Here is a 22,643-nt window from a genome sequence, read left to right on the forward strand (position 1 = left end):
AAGCGTTTCCCCGCGGCCGACATCTTCGCGCGGCCAACAGCTGTTCCAAAAGCCGAGCGAACTCCCCATCGTAATAATCTGGGTCATGGAAACTGCGCAAAATGCTTTTCACTCGCACCGAAGCCTCGCACTTTTCCGAAAACCCGCTAAATAGCTTGGGAATTTCGTTGTGGCTGGCGATTCGAGCGAGCACGCGATAATGGTCAGTTTAAGCCTCAACAATAAATACAATTGACAATTGAGCTTGCCACGACTATTCCGACTAGGCGTTCGTTGCGTATCTGTTGGTATCTGTCAACGAGCTTGACTGGTTCACCGCAAGAGAGGAGCTCGTTGATTGGCCGAGCATCTTCGGAGTACTCGGGTCTCGACGATCGCCCTATTCGCGCGATCCTCCAATTTTCCCATGCCAGAGCAAATGTTTTTTCACCTTTACCAATATTTTTCATTCGTTTCTTTCGCGTCCTTTCCCTATCAAGCATTGTAACTTTTTTCTTATTTTATCCTAACTATCTTTTCTTCTCGACGCTTCGCGTCCTTTTTATGCAGCCAGTGGCGTCGTAGCAGAACAGAGCAAATAGCAAACTGCCATTGCGATACCTACATGCCTACTTTTACTTATACTATAGATAAAATAGGACTATTTCTTTGTGGCGACTGGCGGTTCCGCGGCTTGATTCTCCTGCTGATTGGTGAACGTTGAATGGCTTCCGAATGGTTGTTGCACCAGGACCAGGTTCAATCAGGATATATGATGGGTAGAAGTTGAACGGGCTGACGATGTCTAAATTTTTACCGATCGGCTGATGTTGGGATATATTTGTTGGCTTCTGGAAGTGTTGGAATCAGAACTGCACCTTCTCTTTAATTTTTAATGACCCGCTGAGTGCCACTAGCTCGTAGTAGGCGTAGTAGCTACTTGGCTGGCTGCATGTTAGGGCTGCGGTAGGACTATACTTCTGCAGTTACATCATACGGTCACACCACAATCGATTTGCTGTGTGCTTAACCTCAAAAACAACTAGTATTTTAAGAAAACTTTTAATTCTCCAGTTGTTGCAAGCCTTAATCGATTCGAACACTTTTATAAAAATAAATATTGATTGGGTATATAAAAAATAATTAATTATCACCAGCGTAACAAAATGTTATAAATTTCTCTTTTTGAAGCAATTAATTGTTTTTGGTCTGAACTGAAGCAGTCTGAAGGCAGTATATGCTTTTTCAAAGCTTCTGAATTTTACCATATATAAACAAGGTCGCTGCTGGTCGCTGTGATGATACAAAAGGTAATTTAAGTACTTTTAAATGTAGTTTTTAAAGAATTACATCTGTAAATTATTCATGAAAAGTAAAGATAATACTTTAATAACAGAAGCAATATATTACGAACTTTATTGTTTCAGAAATCAAAATATGCTTTATGAACTAATTTTATATTTGGAATCAAATAATTAAAGTACAAACAAGGAGACCCATTAAAATGTTTCGAAATGTTGTTGTTGCTTTGTCAGGAGGGGTTGACAGTGCAGTAACAGCACTTTTATTACAACAAAAAGGTAAACAGATGACTACTGTAAGCTTTTTACTACATGTGCATACTTTTTGAGCTATCAAATTAATATCCTTTATAGGATTTAATGTAACAGCAGTTTTCATGCAAAACTGGGATATACCTGATGAGAGAGGAAGATGTTTAGTAGAAGAAGATTATAACGATGCCCAATGGGTTTGTAAAAAACTCGGTATCACCTTGCACAGAGTTAATTTTATTAAAGAATATTGGAATACTGTTTTCAGGTATTTAATTGCTGTTTTGAAAATATTTTTATTTTATATTAATAAATTTTAATAATTTATAGTGATCTTTTAGAAAAATATCAAAATGGTGCCACTCCCAATCCTGATATTTTATGTAATAAACATATTAAATTTGATAAGTTTTTTAAACTAGTAATGCAAAGGTTTAATGCAGATGCTATTGCTACGGGTCATTATGCAAGATCTAGCTTTGGGCCTTTTCTTGAACAATTTCAACCCGATTCTGGTAAATTAAAGCTAACATTTCTTTCTATAACATGTAAATTAAGAGATTAGTCTTATTTTTTCTTAGATGCTAAACTGTTACAAGCTTATGACAAGAATAAGGATCAGACATATTTTTTATCTCAAATATCTCAAGAGGCATTGAGACATACCATGTTTCCATTAGGAGAGTATTATAAATCTAATGTTAAAAAAATAGCTCTGAATGCTGGATTTGATTTAATTGTTAAGAAGAAAGAAAGTATGGGCATTTGCTTTATTGGAAAAAGAGATTTTAAAAATTTTATTGCAGAGGTAAAGGCATTGAAGTAAAATAATTTAAAACATTAAAAGTATAGATTTTCTTTCTTTCTGTATTTAGTACATACAAAATAAAGTTGGAGATTTTATCGATTTAGAAAATGGTGAAATTTTGGAAAGACACAGCGGCATTCATCATTACACAGTTGGACAGAGAATTGTCATAAAACATAAACCCTGCATATATTTTCTTTATCATAAAAATATTGAAGCTGGCCGCTTAACTTTGGTAAGATGCTTGGAAATGGAGGCTCTTATGTATTATAATCACTAAATAATTTTGCTTATAGGTAAAGGAAAATACAAATCATCCAGCATTGTATGGAGATTTTTTATTATGTAAAGATCCCCACTGGATAAGCGAAGAACCCAGTGAGTTAAGAACGAACAAACAAATATTTAAATGTGATTTTCGTTTCCAACATAGAAATCCACAAATACCTTGTAAAGTTTGTAAACTGAGAAGTGGTGACCTGGCTATACAATTAAGCACGCCTTTAAGAGCTTTGACGAAAGGCCAGGTAAATTGATTGACATACTAAAATGTTTAATTTATCATATCTTAATCTTAATAAAAATTAATAATTTACTGTAATTTTAGTACTGCATCTTTTATAGAGGAAAAGAATGTTTAGGAGGTGCTGAAATTTCATATCCAGGTCCCTCCTATTTTATGCTTGATCAAAAAGTAACCAAGTATGTGATTAGTTATCAACAAGAGCAACAGAGATTGGAAAAGATTTGCAGTATAAATAAAATGAAAAATAAAAGGACAATAAATGTACATTGACGTAAAAAATAAAGACTTTTATCTAAATGTTTAATGCAAGAGTGAACTTATTATTTCTTTTAACGTTTTCATCGAATGAAATGAAGCGGTAAATAATAATAGAAAAAAAAAACTATCGCATATTTTTATGAATTGGTGAATAAGTGGAATCGTGGAAATAAAAGTTAATTATTAAATTACTAAAAGCACTACGTTCCTTGTAGAAACTTGCAGAAAGGAAGGATTTGAAAGATGCTGAAGTATGATTTGGTGCAGTGGAGCTTTCCTCCGGGCTTGGACGATTATTTCGTAGAGGATAGTCAATATAGTAGGTGAAAGGAAAAAAGATTTAAAAGGGTTAGATTAAGTATTATTTATACGCATAGGGAAGAAGGAAGAAGATTTTTGATGAGACAAATATTTGGTGAATCTTTCAAAGCATAAGACTGATAGTGACACAGGGCTATAATAGCAGGGTCGCGTGTAGAATGTAAAATGGCACATTGCGTTATTGAGCGATAACTACAAGTTATTAAGGTCGATTGACGAATAACTCCGTGTATGGAGTGCGTAAAATAGTTCTGCCAGTGTGCGTGGACATACGTAGTCCTCCGTACGTGAATTTATCTTGGCTCTTCGGGGCGACGCTAGGTATGTAGATTAGTCATCGCAGTGGACCAAGTCGTACTCGCGTCTTTTCATTAATATTTACGTTGTGCTTCCATTCACGCGTTTTCCCCGTGCTGAGATTTTCTATTTTTTCTCACTTTCTTTCTCTTTCTCTATCTCTCCATCTTTCTTTCTATTCATCTTCTCCTTCCAATTAATATTACTCTCCCTATTATTTTAGTTTATTTTAGCGAAATTTGCATTGCCCCGGAAGAAAAAATTCACAGCAAAATGTAGAAAATAAATTCTACATTTAATTGGTAAAAGGTGAAGCTTTCGAAATTTCAAAATGAATGAGAGTGAATTAAGGGATAAAAATGTTGTTTTTCAGAAAAAATGAGAGGCACCGAGAACTTCCATCAGGTCAGTGACGATGACTTTTTCAACGATGGTCCTTGCCCATCGTGCCGATTGTCGATTAACAAAGAGACTGGACGGTTAAAGTATATACAAACAAAATTATAAAATATTGCGTGAAGGAATAGTGTGAGATGAGAGCTACGTTTTCGTAGATGGTGCGTGGGTGGAAACGATCGACGATTTCGGATAAAGTTACTACTGATACCCGCGATACTTTTACCAATTACGATTGTGTTCATCGCTTTATCGCGGCTACAGGTGGCAAATAAATCGCCTTATTATCGCTCCTACCTCGCAGACGCATTTAAGAAGCAGACAGAAATTCACAAGGAACATCAGGAAGCACTGTCTCGTAAGTTTTATGTGATTTATTCGCAACGCAAAAAGTTTGCTTCTAAAGATAAGAAAAATTCAATCTAGTGCAATTACGATTAATCTTTCGTACTATTAAACCATAAAAGAGCTAGCGCCAAATTGCGCTATTATGGCGAAGGTCAAATTGCGAACACGATATAATGTGCGAATATGATTAACCGTGTCGTTAGCGACTCCACGGAGTGACGCCGAGGAGCGCGTGGAGGAGGATCGAAATTTGTTATTTGGGGCGAGGACCAGTTACGTTCCGGAGGACTCTTATTTACCGCTACCATCCACGTTACCACGACGTAAACGACAGATCGATAGGGTATGTTCTCAAAGAGAGGGAAACGGAAGAATATCTTATATATATATATATATATATAAACAAAATCTTATGAAAACTCTCTCTCCCTGTCGTTTTTCATTGGCTATGTATAATTCAGGAGGAGAATTTCTCCAGCTACAAATGGCGCTCGAACAATTATCCAGAAGCGGCGAGGAGCAAGGAGGATATTGAAAGGCTGGAAGACTACGGCGAGGGTCTCGATTACTCGGAGTCAGTAATACCGGAAACACGATCGTCCTAAAGCGGGGCGGGGACGTGCCGATGCCATATAGTGAAGGCGATCCAAGGCCGATCCCCGAGCGAGCCTTCCGCCTGGGTAAACAGTTTCACTTTCAGTTTCTCTTTCGTTCGCGTCTTGCAGAGACGGGGAACTCATGAATTCCGCGAAAAGCGAAGGATTCCCGTTGGACGATCAACTTCCGGTCAAGAGAAACCGCTGTTCCGAGGAAACGGAGGAATGGCAGCAGCGCAACAACGACGAGGACCAAATGGACGACTCGTACTCCATCTACGACGAGGACAACGAGGATCGATGGATCTTCAACACTCGTGACCTTGAAACTGAGACAAAGCCGGATTTTCACGCCTTCTGGAAGGGCGAGGGTAATCGTAAAACTATCAGAGCAGCACAAGGTACTATAATTAACTCAACTACAGTATTGACTTAAAGTACATTACCTAAATTATTTAGAGAATTTAAAAATTTTCGAATTTTTTCATTTCATTATTTTCAAAATACCTCGCCTATCCCTATAATTATATAAAAAATAAATAGAGACTTCCAAATTTATATATATATTATATTAAAGGGTTTACGCAATTGAAAATGCTGGGTTAAGCTAAATCGTGTGCTGTAAAATCGTAATTCAAATACAGTGCTGTAGCTGAAGCCTGAAGGTTAATAGTGTTAAGGTTATATAGTAAAAAGGCAGAAAAGCAAAATATTATAAACAATTTTAGCGAAAATAATGCTGGGCTACATGGACAAGAACGCCGATCCTTGCGAGGATTTTTATCAGTACGCTTGCGGTAATTGGGCTAAGCTTAATCCAATTCCCAAGGATAAAGCGGGTTTCGACACTTTCGAGATGCTCAGAGAATCCTTGGATACGGTACTCAGGTCGATCCTCGAGGAACCCATTGACCGGGACGCCGAAACTCGCAAAGATTTTCACAATGACGCCACTGTCAAAGCTAAGCATCTCTTCCAAAGCTGCATGAATTATGGTAAGCGAGAGAGTGCAATTGCAATACTTTTTATATTGTCAACCACTCTCCGGATTCAATCGAAAGATGTATTTTCACGCGATAAATGCGACTAGAGATTTTGGAGCAACGAATGGAACAACCGCTGATACAGCTTCTCGAGGAAATGGGTGGCTGGCCTATAATGGACGCCAATTGGAGCCCCGAAAATTTTGACTGGCTACTCACGATAGCCCAGCTTCGACTTTACAATAACGACATTTTGATCTCCGAATGGGTTGGACCGGATATCAAAAACAGTGACCAATACGTCATTCAGGTAAATTGTATATCATATAGTTATACCAATAATTCACTATTATGTCTCTGGAATTCTCCGTTCTAATTCTCCTTAGTTCGACCAAACGTCCTTGGGTTTACCTACGAGGGATTATTTTCTACAATCGTCCAATTTGATTTATCTCGAGGCGTACAAGCATTATTTGATCAAAATCGCCACTCTTTTGGGTGCTCCGATGGAGAACGCCACAGTTCAGGCCGAAGAGATCATCGACTTTGAGACGAGACTAGCCACGGTATGCATGCAACAAAGAGCAGAAAGGGGTCGCTTGGTCAAATTGGTTCTGGAAACACTTGATTTTCCCTCACAGATCACATCATCGTCGGACGAAAGGCGAAATATATCGGAGCTTTATCAAAGGATGAGCATCGGCGAGCTGAGAGTTCTCGTGCCGCAGATCGACTGGCACAGATACCTCACGATCGTTCTGGCACGGCCGGTCAACGTCACCGAGCCAGTCGTCATATTCGCCTTGCAATACATTCAGGATCTCGTAAACTTGCTCTCCAAGACCAACCCCAGGTACTCGTGATCTCTGATTAATTATAAAAACTGAGCACTCTCCGTTAACCTTAAACTTGTAGAACTGTCGCAAACTATCTTCTGTGGCGATTCGTGCGGCACAGAGTTAACAATTTGGACGATCGATTTCAAGAGGCCAAGCAGAAATTCTATTATATCCTGTTCGGCAGGGAGCAAGCGCCCTCGAGGTGGAAGAATTGCGTGGCCCAAGTGAACTCCAACATGGGCATGGCGGTGGGCTCCATGTTCGTGAAGAAATATTTCGACGAGAACAGCAAAAATGACGTAAATATTATTGTACAAGATTTGTCAATTGAACGTTTACGACATATCGATGATATATATTTTCAGACCCTTGCAATGACTCGAGAGATGCAACGGTCGTTTCGCGAACTCCTCAACCGAACCTGCTGGATAGACGACGATACGAAACGATTGGCGAGCGAAAAAGTGAACGCCATGTTCCTTAGAATAGGATATCCGGATTTTATCCTGCAACGAGACCTCTTGAACGAGAGATATAAGGACGTCGTCATTCGTCCGGATAAATATTTCGAGAATACTTTGAACATTTTGCAGCATCTAACGAGGGTGGAGCAAGATCGTCTCGGCAGTCCGGTGAACAAAACCCTGTGGAACACGGCACCAGCGGTCGTCAATGCTTATTATAGCCGTAATAAAAATCAGATAAGTTAGTCTTCGCTCGTTAGACCTTGCGCACCTGGGCAAATTTGCGAAAGTGCTAATCATTTTGTGGGAATTGCAGTGTTCCCAGCTGGAATTCTTCAACCCCCATTCTATCACAGACATTTTCCAAGGAGTTTGAACTACGGTGGTATTGGCGTAGTTATCGGTCACGAGATTACTCACGGCTTTGACGACAAGGGTAGATTGTTCGATAAGAATGGTAATCTGCATCGTTGGTGGAAGGACGATGCTATAGATGGTTTTCATAGAAGAGCTCAGTGCCTTATCGGTAAAATTCTCGACGACTTTCTTCTACAGCTTAACGAGGATAAAATTGGGATTATAAGCTTTTTTTTACTATTTTTTAGATCAGTACAGTCAGTATACGGTGAGCGAAGTTGGGATGCGAATAGATGGGATTAACACCCAGGGAGAAAATATAGCTGATAATGGTGGAATAAAGCAAGCTTTTAGGGTAAGGATCAAGAAGAGTTGATGATAGAATAAGCGGGATGTCTTTATCGTTACTTTTCTCATCGCAGGCTTATGAGCGGTGGTTGAGGATAAACGGAGATAGCGAGGAAACTCTGCCAGGGTTGAATTTAACGGGGAAACAATTGTTTTTCTTAAACTTTGCTCAAGTCTGGTGCGGTTCGATGAGACCGGAAGCTACGAAAAATAAACTAAAAACTGCCGTACATTCTCCGGGAAAATATCGCGTGATTGGGACACTCTCCAATTCTAAAGACTTTTCGGAGATTTTCAATTGTCCGGTTGGATCACCGATGAATCCAGTCAACAAATGCTCCGTTTGGTGATAAAGAGATTGTTGTCTCTCTAGCCAATAGAACATCTTGGAACGTTGACTATTCCATGTCATTTACGATGATATTTGCCAAAGTGATAAGTTTACTGCGAGCTCGCTTTTAGACCTTAAATAGTCCTCGGTTTACTAAAATATAAAATATCTTAAAAGTATGATAGTAACTGTAGATATTAAAAAGATTATCCGGGCTAAAAAAACTACAGCATATGCTATATGATAAATAAAGAATTAATCAAATTTCAGGACAAAGAGCTTGCGAAGGACGCATTTTATTCTTTCTCCCCTCTCCCTCATTCTCTCTCTCATATCATTTTCACATTACTTTTGTATTTTTTTAATATTACATATCGACAGTAAAAAAATCTAGTTTCTATAACGAAAATGTTACAGTTTAGTAGGTATATCATTTTCGAATGTTACGCGAAAGCATTAATAGCTGAAAGATTCGTACATGGCATATCGTTGTATAAAACTGTGAAATCTATTGCTCGATGCCATTTAGTTCAACGCAAAATTCATATATTCAAACACAGATGTGCGCTGTAAAAGCACTGTACACCTGCATATCACACGAATAAAATCGAAAAGTATATAATTATTAAGAAAACTTATATTTCAGTAACTTTTTTAAAAGTTTTCTATAATCTATATCCCTGTATATCCACATGTATTATACGCATTGATTTATCTTCTTTATTCTAACTCGATTCAACTTATTCTATTTTTACAAGTTACTCGTCTATCAAGCTTTACCTCAATTGGTTGTTAAACTCAGTAAAAATGAATTAAACAGATGGTTTTTATCATTTGTATGTATAATATAGTATTCAACTGTGGAGGAACGTTGTAGAAAAATGTAATTGAAACATTTGCAACAAAAGAACTGCAGCAACGAGTTTTCGCAATAATCAACTATCTATACACTGTAAAAATTTTCATTGACTCATTTGTTAAGAGGATGAATATATAAGTAAATATTTTACATTGTAAATTTAAGCATTAATCGGAAGAACTCATTGGAATACACAATATAAATTTAGTTTTTAGCTGCGCATGGAACTCCATTTTGACTCTTCAGAAATAATGTAAAGCACAGAAATTAATTGTACTTGAATGAATTGTCAATACTGCATACTACATTATTCTGACAAGCTTATTAATAGTCTTACTTTTGTTAGAATAAATCATAAGTATATTTGAGAACTTGAAAAATTATTTCTACGGCGTCTTATCAAAATTGGCCTATTAAATATATATGTATATATATATATATATATATATATAAATAAATATATGTTTTGCGCAAGCTATATCAGCCTTTGTTGGGTCATTAAAATCAAGTTGAAATATACCTCCAATATTTCCATTGCCCTTGACTAATGTCATTACGTATACATATTTTTTTAACAAACATCTTCACTTGTGCTGAAATTGATACCCCAAAATGTCTTCCTCGTCTGGAATGTAAACAAAAATTTTTCTTTTCTTTCATTTTATACAATTCTTTCTTACATGTTCTTAAATAACTTTTGAAAAAGAAAACTCACAGATATCTTCTCTACTATTATTATCCAAATCACTGGTCTGCGTGTGCGTCTCTTCATGCATCCTTCGTCCTGCAGCAACCACCAGTGCAGCACAAAGTATAAAAAAGAATGGATTATCCATGGTAATTTATCAGAAGAGTACTTAGAAAAAAAATGGTGGAAAATAAAAGATACGCATGTGTACAACATAAAATATGAGTGTATTTTACAGTTTAACTATACGAACTATAATATTAAAATAATATATATGTATAATACGGTTTTAAATATTTTGTGTATAACCTTATAAAAATCAAGCTATAGGTTTATAATTTAATATAAATTCCTCTTGTAAAAATATCATTTTGGATCGAAAATATTTCTTTTTTTTTTCAATTTCGTCAATAAGTAAGTTGTGTAACAAATGGCTATAATAAACGACAAATAATACCAGACGTAACCTCACGATTAATCTAAAACTGATTCACGATACCTTCTCTATACACAAGTAAAAAGTTTCGTATTATAAGTTTTAAAAAATTCATTGTAATTATATAGAAACTTCTATCTTGTAAATGAAAAGATTTTGTTCGCAATATTACAGTCAGCGAAAAACATTTCTAATTGTTAAAGCATGCTTAAGATTAATTTAAGATTAATTTAAGATTAATTGTTTCTCTCTCTACATGTATATACTATATATGACATGAACACAAATGATATAAAATGCTTTTGATTCAAAGCATATATCTTTCATATATGAATTAAATTACGGCTTTTAATTAATATTCAATATCGTCTCAGAGATGGCACATTAAAATGAGCATAATTAGTGATTTCTATTTACAGTTTTATGGAGCGAGGACTAAGTGCCACAGTAGTTGGATTATTCAACGTCTTTTCAAATATATATGTATATGTATGTATATAGTGAAGTTATAAGAGTTGCAAATCTTCAAACGATTCACCGACATTATTTTTAATGAAAGTTTCATTATACAACAAATCTAGAAAATAGATTTTATAAATGAAGGATAAAGTTAATGAATCGTTCGATTTCAAACAAAATATCCTGATGGCTTTTTAAAGAAATAGCTGGCCCATTGTCGTCAACATTCCTAAAATATAATTAATGAAAGCATATTAATAACAGTCATAGATACATATAATTAGTTTGTATATATGCAATATATAACTACAGCTTCATGCATTAGCGTAGATCGCATCTCATTTTTATTTTACTAAGGAAAGAACATGCATGTGATCTACGTTTATTTTGCTTTAAAAATGTGATTACACGTGTATATGAAAAGCGTGCATTAATCCTATATTATAGTATATAAGTTTTGAGACATAATATCCGATCACCGAAAAATCCTGAATTTACGAGTAATACTATCTCATACATATTCTTTGTAAAAATATGTTGTAGTAATGTAGATATAAATTTATGTGCTAAATGCACCATGTTTAAATTTGTTGTCCTACTTGACGTGAATTGGTATTTACATTTATTTTACATGCAAAATATTTTCATACTCTTTCTATTACGTCTAATAAATGAAAAACTAAGAAATACGTTAATAATGAATGCATGACATAAAACGAATGAAACACAAACTTGATGCGTATAATAGATTTGCAGAGAGATCTTTAAAATATGCACGCTAAAAATATAATATAAATGAAAAAATACTTTGGAAAGCTTAAAAGACATTGCTTTTTCTAATTATTAAAAACTAAGTAAATTTCTTTGTTATAGAATACTAATAGTATAATCTTATACAAATACGAGATAGTTAAATAAAATGAAGAGTGTGTATGCGCGCTCTTGTGTGTAAGATAGATATACAGAAAAATAGATAAAGGAAGAAAAAAAATGCGAGAGAGAGAGAGAGAGAGAGAGAGAGAGATAAAGATGGACAGACAAACGCATCCAAAGTATTTGTTCCTTGTCGACTAACATCAAGTAATGATTTAAAGAAACGGTATGACTTATTTACAGCACCAACATCTACATAACATCGACAAAGAATTCACAAGGATTTCCCATCGCAATGCGAAATGACTGTCTACTACCGGAAAGGTCTTGTTGATTTTGTTGATTTCCCGAACCGGTTCCTGTCTGAACAGACTGCTCCGAGCCGCTGGAACGACTTCGACTGCCATTTGATCTCTTCCCATTCGACCCATTCCCATTACCACAATTTTTATTTGGCATTGGCGGCGCTGATGGGATATGCAATTCTGACTCAGATGCCGATGAGCAGGACTTCAAATCGTGTATTGGCTCTTTACAAATGTGCTCACTGCCGGCACTACTGCCTCCTAGTGAAATTATAGACTTATAAGATTCGTTCTTCAGTAAAAAGTTCTCCTCGGAATGGCTGTTTAGCAATAATTTACCTGAACCACTGTGAACGCTTTCTTCGCGATGGTACCCATATACTGTTGGTTCATTAGTAAAATTAAATGGCATTGGACTATATCCGGTTGCCGAATGAGGGGCATAGGTTCCCGAATAAGGCATGTCCCAGGCATTTGGTGGTGGTAAAGGCCCAACAGTATCGCAATCTAATTTCATACTACTCATCTCCGAGCATAGATCGCCGAAAATATAATAACACTGTTCGGAAAATGTAATCTTATTCACGGTGTGCCTAATAAAACCGGCCTTCAGCATGTGGGACGCGTACTTTCTAGCATCACGCCGATCCAAGAAGCCTTCTACATGAGTATTGAGCCAATCTACGACATCTGCACCGATAAATGCATTGGGAATTGTAATCTTTAGCCACATACGATCGCGAATCTCCAAACCCGAATCTGGACGAGCCATTGCGCGAACTATCGTTGGCATGTCTGTATTTGTGGTAAGGTGCAGTTCTTCCAAGGGTCCTAACCAAATCAAATTACATAAAAGTTTGTTAAACTAGGCAGTAATTAAATCTTCATCACACATTAAACTTGATCTACATATACATACTTTCAGTATCGGGCAGTGTACTGGCTAGACTACTAGAAGTGGATGTCATAGTTGTAGCACTTGGTGGTCGTGGTGGAAATCCTTCTCCCCTTATAGCAGCTGTATGTGCGACCCATGCTCCAGGATCTATAGGACGTACTGGTTCTGTTCTCGGTATTGTAAAATAGCCTTTTGGATTTGGATCCCAACACTTAGCCACAACTAATTTTATTGGTCTATAAATATTTGTGTTGGATATATTTTTATTGTAGTCTTTTTACTTTGTAATTTCCTACAACTAAAGTAATTTTTATCCTACCCTGGCTTTTGGACGACTTCACGTAACACTCTAACTGCTTCATCATTAGACATATTTTCAAAATTAATATCATTCACTTGTAAAATCATATCTCCAGGTTCTATTCTTCCATCTAATGCCACAGCACCCCTAAATCATAAAATTTAGAATTCCTTTTTATTTAATTTGCTAACTTTTTCTTAATGACAAAAAAATTTCAAATTTGATTAAAGCCTCTGTTCTAAAAAATCTAATATACAGATGACTTTACTTTTCATTCAACAAATTAATGACAAAACATACCCTTTCATTATGGAGCCTACATATATTCCTCCATCACCACCTTTGTTACTTTGTCCAACAATACTGATACCAAGAAAATTGACAGTATCCATGTTTAAGGAAACTGTTATAATATTAAGAGACATTGTACTATCAGTGATACTACTAAATGAAGAAGTCCTAGACATTGGAGGTAGCCTGTGACGACGTCTTCTCTGTGGCCTACGTCGATCTAAAATGTTATATTTTTCAGCATAAGGCTTTGGTAGATAAGAAATAAAAGAAGACATTTAATTATTTTTCTCACCTAAAGTTGCTCTATCAACTGTACTACTCATGTTAGTATGCCTTCCTGTTGTAGATGTTATGCGACTACTTGCATCATCATCAGACTCTAAAAAAGTTGTTGTTTCTAAATCAGAGCTTAAAATGGATGCTGTTTCATAGCCATGACCAGATCGATGTTTGGAGTGTCCATTTATGCGAAGACCTAAGAAATTAATCCATATATAGATCACTAAAATTAACCATAAATAGATCATTTGTAAGAATCATGTCTAATACCATTATATTTATTGTATTTTTCATATTTATCTGTGTGATGTCTCAAGCCTTTATGTAAATGGTGACCCTGTCTACTACTTATAATACTTTCTGTTTCAGTCAAGGTATCATCATGTGAAATTGCAGGTGGGCCTCTAGTTGTATGTCCAGGTGTAACATGATCAACCCGATCATGCTTTACCTCACTGTGCGCTACAGAGTCTGTGCATTGTGAAGCTCCATCTGACACATTACTGCCTTCAGCTGAGACCAACTACAAGAATTATAAAAAAAGGATAATAAATTATTGTTTCAACAATTCATTAATCTTTCAATTGCTGATTTAAGCATACCCATGACACAACTCTTCCATTGAAACAAGGAAGATGAGCATCATCATCTACAATCTCTTCCTTTACAACCCTGGAAGAAAAATTTTTTAATAAATTACATTAAAACTATAAAATACAAAATATAACAACAAGGAAAGTTTAAATAGTATAAAATATATTCCTCTATGAACAACGATTATAAAAATTAAAATTAATTCTGAAAAAAAACCTAACAAATATATCAAATTATCAGAATAGGTTTATTGGTGCGATTATAACGTGTTATAACGGAAGTTGTAAGAGGGTGCGTCCTGCATGCAATAAAAAGAAAATCATTCACTGAATAATAAGGGAATAGGATTGGCATGAAGATTAAACTATGTTCATAGAAGAAAAATAATTGTTTTGACACTCACCCAAAATCATCGTCCATCGATTTGAAGAAATATTTGTAGTTTGGTCGATTCAAGACATTCTTAAAATCGGCCAAAGTCACACGCTCTGGTGATATTGTCAGTTTCACTAGATACGGTGTTTCCTCGTCGTCTATGTGATAAATAATTTTCGTCTCCTCCATAGCTCCAAGTTTTCTTACTTTACGTTCTTTCAGAGGACTTTTCACACACAGGGGCTTGCTACATGAGCGATCTCTTGAACCAATATGGCGCTTCGCACAGTTCACACAAGTTATAGGCAGAGGCGAAACACGAAACGGGCAGTAGCCTTCGCTACGCGAAATACATCTTTGCCAAGATTGGCATAAAATTAAAGAGGCATTATACCAGCTTACGGTCCATCCAAGACTTTTGGTTACGACCACATCGCGTTTCTTACACGAGTTCATAAATCGTAGGCTAGTAAATTAAACGTCAACATTCCTTCTCTTTGATATTTTATAATATTCCAGCACTCTGGCCTCTGCCGACTCGGCCGCCGCGCCACTGCGTGCGTGCGATGACTGCGATGTGCGACCACGACGGCACGACACAGCTACAGTGAACTACAGTCTGCTACAATAATATCAGCTATAGGACTGTTGAGTGTTGGCTATCTATCTGTCTGCATACAGCAAAAGATCTGCGGACTTGCCGACTGCGGTCTGCACACTTGCCCCCTTTGCCCCTTCGTCCCAATCGTTCCATTACTTCCGAAAACCTTTATTCTATTGTTCTTTCCTGCTTTATTCAGATTCTATCTGTTTCATTCCATGATCTGATGATCTGTCTATCCGTATATTATCCAATACATCCAGCGCCCAACCAAGGAGTCGATCCATGGAGTTAACACACCCCCATTTACTCAAAAAAAAATACTTTAGCATAGCAATAAGTTTTAACGCAAAAAAACTTTTTATTTTAATATGGTCTACGATAAGCGACAGCTTGTCAAAAATGAAATATTTCTTTTAATGAGTTTATTCAAATAAATGGTTTAACAATTCCTTTTATCCAGGACGATCAACCATGGTTTTTTGACAATAAATAATAATGGATTTTGTGTACTGAAGTGTGTTGAGTGCTTTGCATGTTGAGTGCTTTTTGATTTCTTTACCGACTAAGCAAACCAAGCACCCCCACGTCCCCAACATAACATCAGACAGTAGTGACGGTACTGTAAAAAAACTTAATGCACAACTTTGCTGTACTGCTGCAAGCCTGCAGATCCTGCAAGCCCTGTAAATTCACTTGGCAGCCGTAGCAGCGATATTAGACGTAATATTATGAATTTATTTTATTTACTAGTATAAATTTTATAATTTTATTTTTAGTAATTTAATTTCAATCAGTTATTTTGTATAATCTTATAACTTCATATTAGAAATAAATTTTCTTCTTTTATTATTATTATCCTTTTTCATAAAATACCAAAATATTTATATGCTCTTGTAATTTTGTAAATATATTTATTTTTAAACTAATCCATATATTACCATATATATATATAGTAAATTCTGCTTGAGTGAGTACAACCAGAGATGAAACGGGAGATTGCTCATGCGAGGTCCCGAGGCAATCCCTACCGGTAGGCGGCGCTGGTGTTGGCAAACGCGTGTCTCAGGTCCATCTAACCCCTAACGCCATCTATCGGAAGAGACCACGAAGCACGAGCGTTAAGCTTAGAATAGGGTAAAACATATATGCATTGTTGCCAGAAAGCGGAATAAAGAGAGAGCGGAGATATTTTCTCGGACCTCTCTGTCTTTCTCGCTGTTAGCTTCTAGCAGAAGAGTCGAGGCAAAATCTTTCCGTTTCGCTTTGCCGAAAATCTACCAATATTCGATGTCATTTATATTTGCAGGCCAATGCCTTTATACATGATTTTTTCAGCATATTTATTTATCAGCATTGACTTATTTAAATCAATAATAAATTAAGGAAATGCGTATTTGATATATAATAATTATTTTAACTATAATTTCATCGTTATATTTCGCTTATTTCCGTAAAATCTGCATTTCTTTAGTTTATTATTGATTATTGTAAGTCAATGGCAATTAAAAAAAATTTAATCTTAAAAAAAAAAAAAAAGTACCGATCAGGAATCGAACCCGGACCCACGAATCGCCACGCGATTACCTTACCGCCTAGACCACGAGGCTTCTTCAGAGCACCGTAAACAGATAGTCTTTTTAAGGGCTTGAAATCTTCTATTGAAACATAAATAAACGAAGAACCGACATCTTTATTCATTATTATTCTATGATAATGGTACACAAATTAAAGAATAATTATATAATGTAGATTTTCAAAAGCTTTTCCAATAACCAAGAACGGAAACTGCGAGCGTTGATTATTTATCTTCGTTCTTGGCTATTGGAAAAGCTTTTGAAAACTATTCAAAATATAATTATTCCTTAATTTGTGTACCATTATGACAGAATAATAATGAATAAAGCTGTCGGTTGCTCGTTTATTTATATGGTTTAAAAGAAGATTTCAAGCCCTTAAAAAGACTATCTGTTTACGGTGCTCTGAAGAAGCCTCGTGGTCTAGGCGGTAAGGTAATCGCGTGGCGATTCGTGGGTCCGGGTTCGATTCCTGATCGGTACTTTTTTTTTTTTTTTAAGATTAAATTTTTTTTAATTGCCATTGACTTACAATAATCAATAATAAACTAAAGAAATGCAGATTTTACGGAAATAAGCGAAATATAACGATGAAATTATAGTTAAAATAATTATTATATATCAAATACGCATTTCCTTAATTTATTATTGATTTAAATAAGTCAATGCTGATAAATAAATATGCTGAAAAAATCATGTATAAAGGCATTGGCCTGCAAATATAAATGACATCGATTATTGGTAGATTTTCGGCAAAGCGAAACGGAAAGATTTTGCCTCGACTCTTCTGCTAGAAGCTAACAGCGAGAAAGACAGAGAGGTCCGAGAAAATATCTCCGCTCTCTCTTTATTCCGCTTTCTGGCAACAATGCATATATGTTTTACCCTATTCTAAGCTTAACGCTCGTGCTTCGTGGTCTCTTCCGATAGATGGCGTTAGGGGTTAGATGGACCTGAGACACGCGTTTGCCAACACCAGCGCCGCCTACCGGTAGGGATTGCCTCGGGACCTCGCATGAGCAATCTCCCGTTTCATCTCTGGTACAACCATAACCCGTAAAGGTGTAATTAAGATAAATATCATGTAGGGGATTGCTAATTTGCTGGGAATTAGCCAATCTTCAGCTTTCTTCAATCTTGGGTACGCAAAATACCGACGTTACCGACATGGCTACGACAATTTCTGCGGTTTGATTTATCCGACCTGAAGTTATCGTTTTCCTGCGAAAATATTCTTCTGCGAAAATATCCTTCTGCGAAAATATCTTTCTGCGAAAATATCTTTCTGCGAAAATAGTTTTCTGCTATCTGCGTACCGACCCAATCAGCATATGTAGTTTTGAAAAATTGACAAGCCTAATGGAAAAATTTTACCTTAATAGATTTTGGTCGGACTCACCCTGTTAAAATACAAATTTTCTCCCGCAAAACAAAATAGAGGTATATGTATAAATAATATACTACTGTAATAAAAGCATACATAACAACTACTATAAAGGCACATACTATATAGTATTTATTTTTATATGAAATACCAACTTTCAGAGCCATCTATATTCTATACCTGGATTAGTCAGTTACTTATGTCGGTACTCGGTAGACTGCGGAAGGCAGCAAACAGCTGATTCGTCTTGATAAGAGCACATGTTGTGCGGCGTAATGAGTTATAATTTCTAAAATTCGTTGAGAAAATATGATGAAATTTTGCCTGATATTGAACTAGAGACTCAGCCGAGGTTTAATGATTAGAAATTTCTGATTGAAAGGGATGAAAAATTTGCTGTGAGTTGAAAATTTTTTGGAATTTTTTGATTAGAGAAAAATGGCTGACCGTGATAGTGCATCCGAGAGCGATTCGAGCTCGATTGATGGTGGACCGATTATGATGCCTCCTTCACCTCTCACGAGGGAACAGAAGAAAAAAAGAATTGAATCATTGCAACAGCATAATAGAGTTTTAAAAGTTGAGTTGGAAACTTATAAGATGAGAGTGAAATCCCTACAAGAGGAAAATCGTAGTTTACGTCAAGCTTCTGTCATTATGGTAAGTTTTACAAGGGAAACAGTTTTATCATGAAGATGGTTTCTCTGTTTAATAAACTAGCAAGACTTTATTGTTGCAACGTTATCATTGTACCATCGTGTAAGCTGTATTTTACTTAATCTTGTATTATTATTGTAGCATGTAAAAGCAGAACAAGAGGAAGAATTTATTAGTAATACATTATTGAAAAAAATACAGGCTCTTAAAAAAGAGAAAGAAACTTTAGCTCATCACTATGAACAAGAAGAGGAATGTTTAACAAATGACCTATCTAGAAAAATGAATCAACTGCGTCAAGAGAAATTTCGATTGGAGTTAACTTTAGAACAGGAACAGGAATGTCTAGTTAATAAATTAATGAGAAAAATTGAAAAGCTAGAGGCTGAGACCTTGGCTAAGCAAAGTAATTTGGAACAGTTACGCAGAGAAAAAGTAGAGCTTGAAAATACCTTGGAACAAGAACAAGAAGCTTTAGTTAATAAGCTGTGGAAAAGAATGGACAAATTAGAAGCTGAAAAAAAAAGGCTTCAAAAGCAACTAGATCAGCCTGTATCAGATCCTGCTTCGCCTAGAGAGATAAATAATGGAGATACTGCTACAAATCTAAGTACACATATTCAAACACTTAGAAGTGAAGTTGCTAGATTAAGGCATCAGCTTCTAATTTCCCAACAAGAGCGTAAGTATTTGTCTGTCTCTTTTAAATGATGTATAGTATATTGAAATAATTTCACCTAAATCACTTTTACTGGTCTTCAATCTCTAGGCATTGAATTACTTGAATTGCAAAGAGCTACCTTCATTATTTGAACCTCCCTGAATAATAATATGTTTAAATTGATGAAGATATTTAATATAATACATAAAAAAAAAGTAATATTGACATAAGTTGTTGAAATATCCTTATTTAATGTTACATCTCTCTTGTATTTTTCACTATTTTTTAATAGAATTTCAACTACATACTCTCCGGATAATATGTTATCAGAAAAATAATATCTCCTTATGACTTTAAAACTATATTTATTTGCACAACTAAAATCATAATGTTTGTTCAAAAATAATCATAAAAATATCTTTATTGTTTCTGAGGCTAGCTTTTGGAAGACAAGCTTGAAAATAAGAATCTGTATTGCAGTAGTTAGCTCAAAATATTTTGATTTTTGGCTTTTAGAACTTCAATTTATATCAAAATTATGCATGGTCATCTAAATTTGGAATGTTACATAGGGCTAATCTATTAACAGTTTAAGCAAAGTAAAGAGAATATTTTTATAGATACGGAAAAAATGCAGAGATATGTAAATGAAGAAAAACAAATTCGTGAGGAAAATCTGAGGCTTCAAAGAAAATTACAATTAGAAGTAGAACGTAGGGAAGCCTTATGTCGCCATCTCTCTGAATCAGAGTCCAGGTAAGATGAAATAAAAATTACTAATAATATGTAGTAATATTAATCACATGCTGATATTTTAGTTTGGAAATGGAAGAAGAGCGTCATTATAATGAAATAGTAATGTCAGGAGGTAACATTCGGAATCGTACTGTCTCCAGTCCTGTACCCTACAACCCCTCTCCTAGTTCCTCAAGACCTCTTAGTCCGGGCATCAATATAATAGGCTCCTCATCCAGAGAAAATTTTACTGCAAATAGATGTTATGCGTGTGGCCAGCCTACTTCTATACCCTTTGCTAGTTCATCTCCTCCATCAGGGGTAAGAAAATAAAATAATCAAATAAATAAAAGAAAAAAAAATCATTTCTAAAATAATTTCTTTAGGGACACATAGTACCACCTGCTGGAAGACGAACATCTGACAGATTTGTTAAACCAGCAATTCCTCCAACAGTGGTGAGTCCAGGAATTTCACCAATGCCTAATCCAACCAGCAGCTCAGCTGGTTCACCAATGGATATTGCTAAAACATAAACATTCTCATTTCGTTCTCAATTTTATATCTTTTATGCCTTAGACTGAGATATTTTCTTTTGTCAATGCATTTCTAGTACTACAATATTTCAGATTCGATAATTATTTTTACAGTCATTCTCGATTTTACGTTTTACAGAATTTCGATACGCATGTCCAACTTTGTTAAAAAAGTAAATACAATTTCTGATCACTCTGTTAAAAAGCTCTAAGCAGTATTCGTGAAAATCTTGTCTTGCTTTTTCTCTTTGACGTAAATCAAAGAAGAAAAGATACCTTAGACATTAACGTAGCTCTTTGATAGCACTTCCGTCTATGCGAAGATAAAAATGACCTCTCGGATGTCTGTAATGCTAATTTCAATTAAGATCTTTTTTAATCTACACAGGATAAACTGTATTTTCAATATTGGATTTAATTCAATTTATGAATCCTTGCTTAAAAGCTGAAGAGCGAAAATATATTTATAAAATAATATGCAATCGTGATATATGTATAATTGTTATTGAAGAAAAAACCACAATTCGATTAGTGACTGTATCAAAAACATAAGACATTTTGGAGTCTGAGTATGATTCTAGATCCATGGGAATATTTTGTTTTTTTTTTTCTTTTTATTGAACTTTTCATGTGTTTTCTGAATTACTTATTAACTTATAATATTATACGTTATATATTAAGATATTGGTGTATTGCTTTCATGTTCCATGTTATTTAAGGATTTTAATACTATAAAAGAGCATAGCAAAATACCAAAATTGCCATTCATATTTTCAGCCTATTTCAATAGCTGTTTATGGCCTTAAACAATGCAAAATGGAAAGAAGTCTTTATTTGTAAAATAAACTATCCTATTCATTATTAACACATTAAACCATATTATGTGTACTATATTCACTATTTCATGGTGAATTGATGCTGAATAACTAATAATTAATTAACATAAATAAGAGTTTCTCTTATTCTGATCTTGACAAAGTATAGTAAAATTACCCCAACAATTATAAACTCATTTCTGCATGTACCCATTTTTAAATTAATTCGTAAAAATTCTTCATTTAGACTATGGCAATCCTGTAGACAGTCATGAATAGATTTATAATGCTTTGCCCTGGAAAGAATTTAAAAAAATCATATCCCATTTAAGATTGTGGTGCTAAAAGTTTATGAATGATGGTCAAACTTCGTATCTACTACACAATCATTTTTTTTTCTTTAAAGGTACAAAAAATGTTACTTAACATTTTTTTAATAATGTCAAGTCAAGCAGACCTACTCTATTCCTTTAGTTTAGGAATTAAATGGAATTTAAAGGAGTAATTTGTATTCTAATGGATTTTAAAGCTCTTTAACATGTTAACTGCCAGTTTATGAGATTACTGAACAAGCTACAAATTATATTGTAGACTGGCAGTCAACATTTTAACCTTTATTCAATCCATAATTGATTTGGTGGATCGGCCCTCAGCTGTTCTGCACAGCTATACTAAGTATTATTTATGTGTTATACCAAACAATATCGGGATATGAAAGATAAAATGTTTCAGTGTTTTGTTATAAAATAAAACTATTGCTTATTGGTAATTATGGTTATATACAGTATGTTTCACATTTATGTATTATGTATTTTAATCATGCTTTTATCAAATACAAACACTTTTTTGCTACTATCTCTACTTTATTGAAACCGTAAGTGCTTGAGAAAAACCTTTTTATTGTAAAATAAA

At 35.1% G+C, this 22,643-nt stretch overlaps 4 protein-coding genes across 11 annotated transcripts; 3 read left to right on the forward strand and 1 right to left on the reverse strand.

Annotated features, from left to right (window-relative positions):
• Positions 1-157: 157 nt before the first annotated feature.
• Positions 158-3,162, forward strand: LOC136773917 (mitochondrial tRNA-specific 2-thiouridylase 1). Of its 3 annotated transcripts, XM_066727888.1 has the most exons (10): positions 158-202; positions 630-1,107; positions 1,200-1,289; positions 1,407-1,559; positions 1,635-1,800; positions 1,863-2,047; positions 2,114-2,340; positions 2,408-2,575; positions 2,637-2,867; positions 2,948-3,162. In XM_066727888.1, the coding sequence occupies exons 4-10, from the start codon at positions 1,484-1,486 to the stop codon at positions 3,134-3,136; spliced, it is 1,242 nt and encodes a 413-aa protein (XP_066583985.1). In that variant the 5' UTR covers positions 158-202; positions 630-1,107; positions 1,200-1,289; positions 1,407-1,483; the 3' UTR covers positions 3,137-3,162. The 3 variants fall into 3 exon arrangements, with proteins under 3 accessions (XP_066583985.1, XP_066583984.1, XP_066583986.1); XM_066727887.1 differs by having other exon boundaries at positions 630-1,289; XM_066727889.1 differs by having other exon boundaries at positions 630-1,289; positions 1,874-2,047.
• A 535-nt stretch (positions 3,163-3,697) lies between these two features.
• Positions 3,698-8,670, forward strand: LOC136773358 (neprilysin-4-like). Of its 5 annotated transcripts, none has more exons than XM_066726982.1 (16): positions 3,705-3,766; positions 3,966-4,051; positions 4,116-4,227; positions 4,297-4,496; positions 4,690-4,829; positions 4,948-5,060; positions 5,212-5,483; positions 5,811-6,077; positions 6,173-6,375; positions 6,452-6,631; positions 6,707-6,918; positions 6,981-7,203; positions 7,270-7,609; positions 7,685-7,894; positions 7,974-8,080; positions 8,148-8,669. In XM_066726982.1, the coding sequence occupies exons 3-16, from the start codon at positions 4,121-4,123 to the stop codon at positions 8,421-8,423; spliced, it is 2,850 nt and encodes a 949-aa protein (XP_066583079.1). In that variant the 5' UTR covers positions 3,705-3,766; positions 3,966-4,051; positions 4,116-4,120; the 3' UTR covers positions 8,424-8,669. The 5 variants fall into 5 exon arrangements, with proteins under 5 accessions (XP_066583082.1, XP_066583079.1, XP_066583083.1 ...); XM_066726983.1 differs by lacking the exon at positions 3,705-3,766 and adding an exon at positions 3,804-3,855; XM_066726985.1 differs by lacking the exon at positions 3,966-4,051 and having other exon boundaries at positions 3,698-3,766.
• Positions 8,671-8,707: 37 nt separating this feature from the next.
• Positions 8,708-15,602, reverse strand: dsh (Segment polarity protein dishevelled). 2 transcript variants are annotated; one of them, XM_066726989.1, is made up of 11 exons: positions 14,794-15,602; positions 14,399-14,468; positions 14,067-14,319; positions 13,810-13,992; positions 13,524-13,734; positions 13,242-13,370; positions 12,944-13,158; positions 12,364-12,855; positions 12,037-12,285; positions 9,979-10,047; positions 8,708-9,888 (listed from the first exon to the last, which is right to left on the reverse strand). In XM_066726989.1, the coding sequence occupies exons 1-11, from the start codon at positions 15,219-15,221 to the stop codon at positions 9,848-9,850; spliced, it is 2,340 nt and encodes a 779-aa protein (XP_066583086.1). In that variant the 5' UTR covers positions 15,222-15,602; the 3' UTR covers positions 8,708-9,847. The 2 variants fall into 2 exon arrangements, with proteins under 2 accessions (XP_066583086.1, XP_066583087.1); XM_066726990.1 differs by lacking the exons at positions 8,708-9,888; positions 9,979-10,047 and adding an exon at positions 10,160-11,075 and having other exon boundaries at positions 14,794-15,601.
• A 2,926-nt stretch (positions 15,603-18,528) lies between these two features.
• On the forward strand, positions 18,529-22,583 carry LOC136773180 (coiled-coil domain-containing protein 6-like). Its single transcript, XM_066726608.1, has 5 exons — positions 18,529-18,987; positions 19,126-19,666; positions 20,266-20,401; positions 20,464-20,701; positions 20,767-22,583. The coding sequence occupies exons 1-5, from the start codon at positions 18,766-18,768 to the stop codon at positions 20,914-20,916; spliced, it is 1,287 nt and encodes a 428-aa protein (XP_066582705.1). The 5' UTR covers positions 18,529-18,765; the 3' UTR covers positions 20,917-22,583.
• Positions 22,584-22,643: the final 60 nt, after the last annotated feature.

This window comes from Prorops nasuta, unplaced genomic scaffold (genome assembly GCF_024137725.1).
Source record: "Prorops nasuta isolate Cenicafe-Biocafe unplaced genomic scaffold, Cenicafe_Pnas_1.2 PNAS00005, whole genome shotgun sequence".
NCBI lineage: Eukaryota > Metazoa > Arthropoda > Insecta > Hymenoptera > Bethylidae > Prorops > Prorops nasuta.

What these genes read in the sequence shown, in the direction of transcription:
- LOC136773917 (XM_066727887.1), top strand. Translation starts at nt 1,484, where the DNA reads ATGTTTCGAAATGTTGTTGTTGCTTTGTCAGGAGGGGTTGACAGTGCA. An exon ending in ACAATTTCAACCCGATTCTG is followed by an intron (nt 2,048 to 2,113) that starts GTAAATTAAAGC and finishes ATTTTTTCTTAG; the next exon opens with ATGCTAAACTGTTACAAGCT. An exon ending in AAGCTGGCCGCTTAACTTTG is followed by an intron (nt 2,576 to 2,636) that starts GTAAGATGCTTG and finishes TTTTGCTTATAG; the next exon opens with GTAAAGGAAAATACAAATCA.
- dsh (XM_066726989.1), bottom strand. Translation starts at nt 15,221, where the DNA reads ATGAACTCGTGTAAGAAACGCGATGTGGTCGTAACCAAAAGTCTTGGA. An exon ending in AAAATACAATAAATATAATG is followed by an intron (nt 13,993 to 14,066) that starts GTATTAGACATG and finishes TTAATTTCTTAG; the next exon opens with GTCTTCGCATAAATGGACAC. An exon ending in AGTTGATAGAGCAACTTTAG is followed by an intron (nt 13,735 to 13,809) that starts GTGAGAAAAATA and finishes ATAACATTTTAG; the next exon opens with ATCGACGTAGGCCACAGAGA.
- LOC136773358 (XM_066726985.1), top strand. Translation starts at nt 4,121, where the DNA reads ATGAGAGGCACCGAGAACTTCCATCAGGTCAGTGACGATGACTTTTTC. An exon ending in CTCTCCAAGACCAACCCCAG is followed by an intron (nt 6,919 to 6,980) that starts GTACTCGTGATC and finishes TTAAACTTGTAG; the next exon opens with AACTGTCGCAAACTATCTTC. An exon ending in GAATAAAGCAAGCTTTTAGG is followed by an intron (nt 8,081 to 8,147) that starts GTAAGGATCAAG and finishes TTCTCATCGCAG; the next exon opens with GCTTATGAGCGGTGGTTGAG.
- LOC136773180 (XM_066726608.1), top strand. Translation starts at nt 18,766, where the DNA reads ATGGCTGACCGTGATAGTGCATCCGAGAGCGATTCGAGCTCGATTGAT. An exon ending in TCTAATTTCCCAACAAGAGC is followed by an intron (nt 19,667 to 20,265) that starts GTAAGTATTTGT and finishes ATATTTTTATAG; the next exon opens with ATACGGAAAAAATGCAGAGA. An exon ending in CTCTCTGAATCAGAGTCCAG is followed by an intron (nt 20,402 to 20,463) that starts GTAAGATGAAAT and finishes CTGATATTTTAG; the next exon opens with TTTGGAAATGGAAGAAGAGC.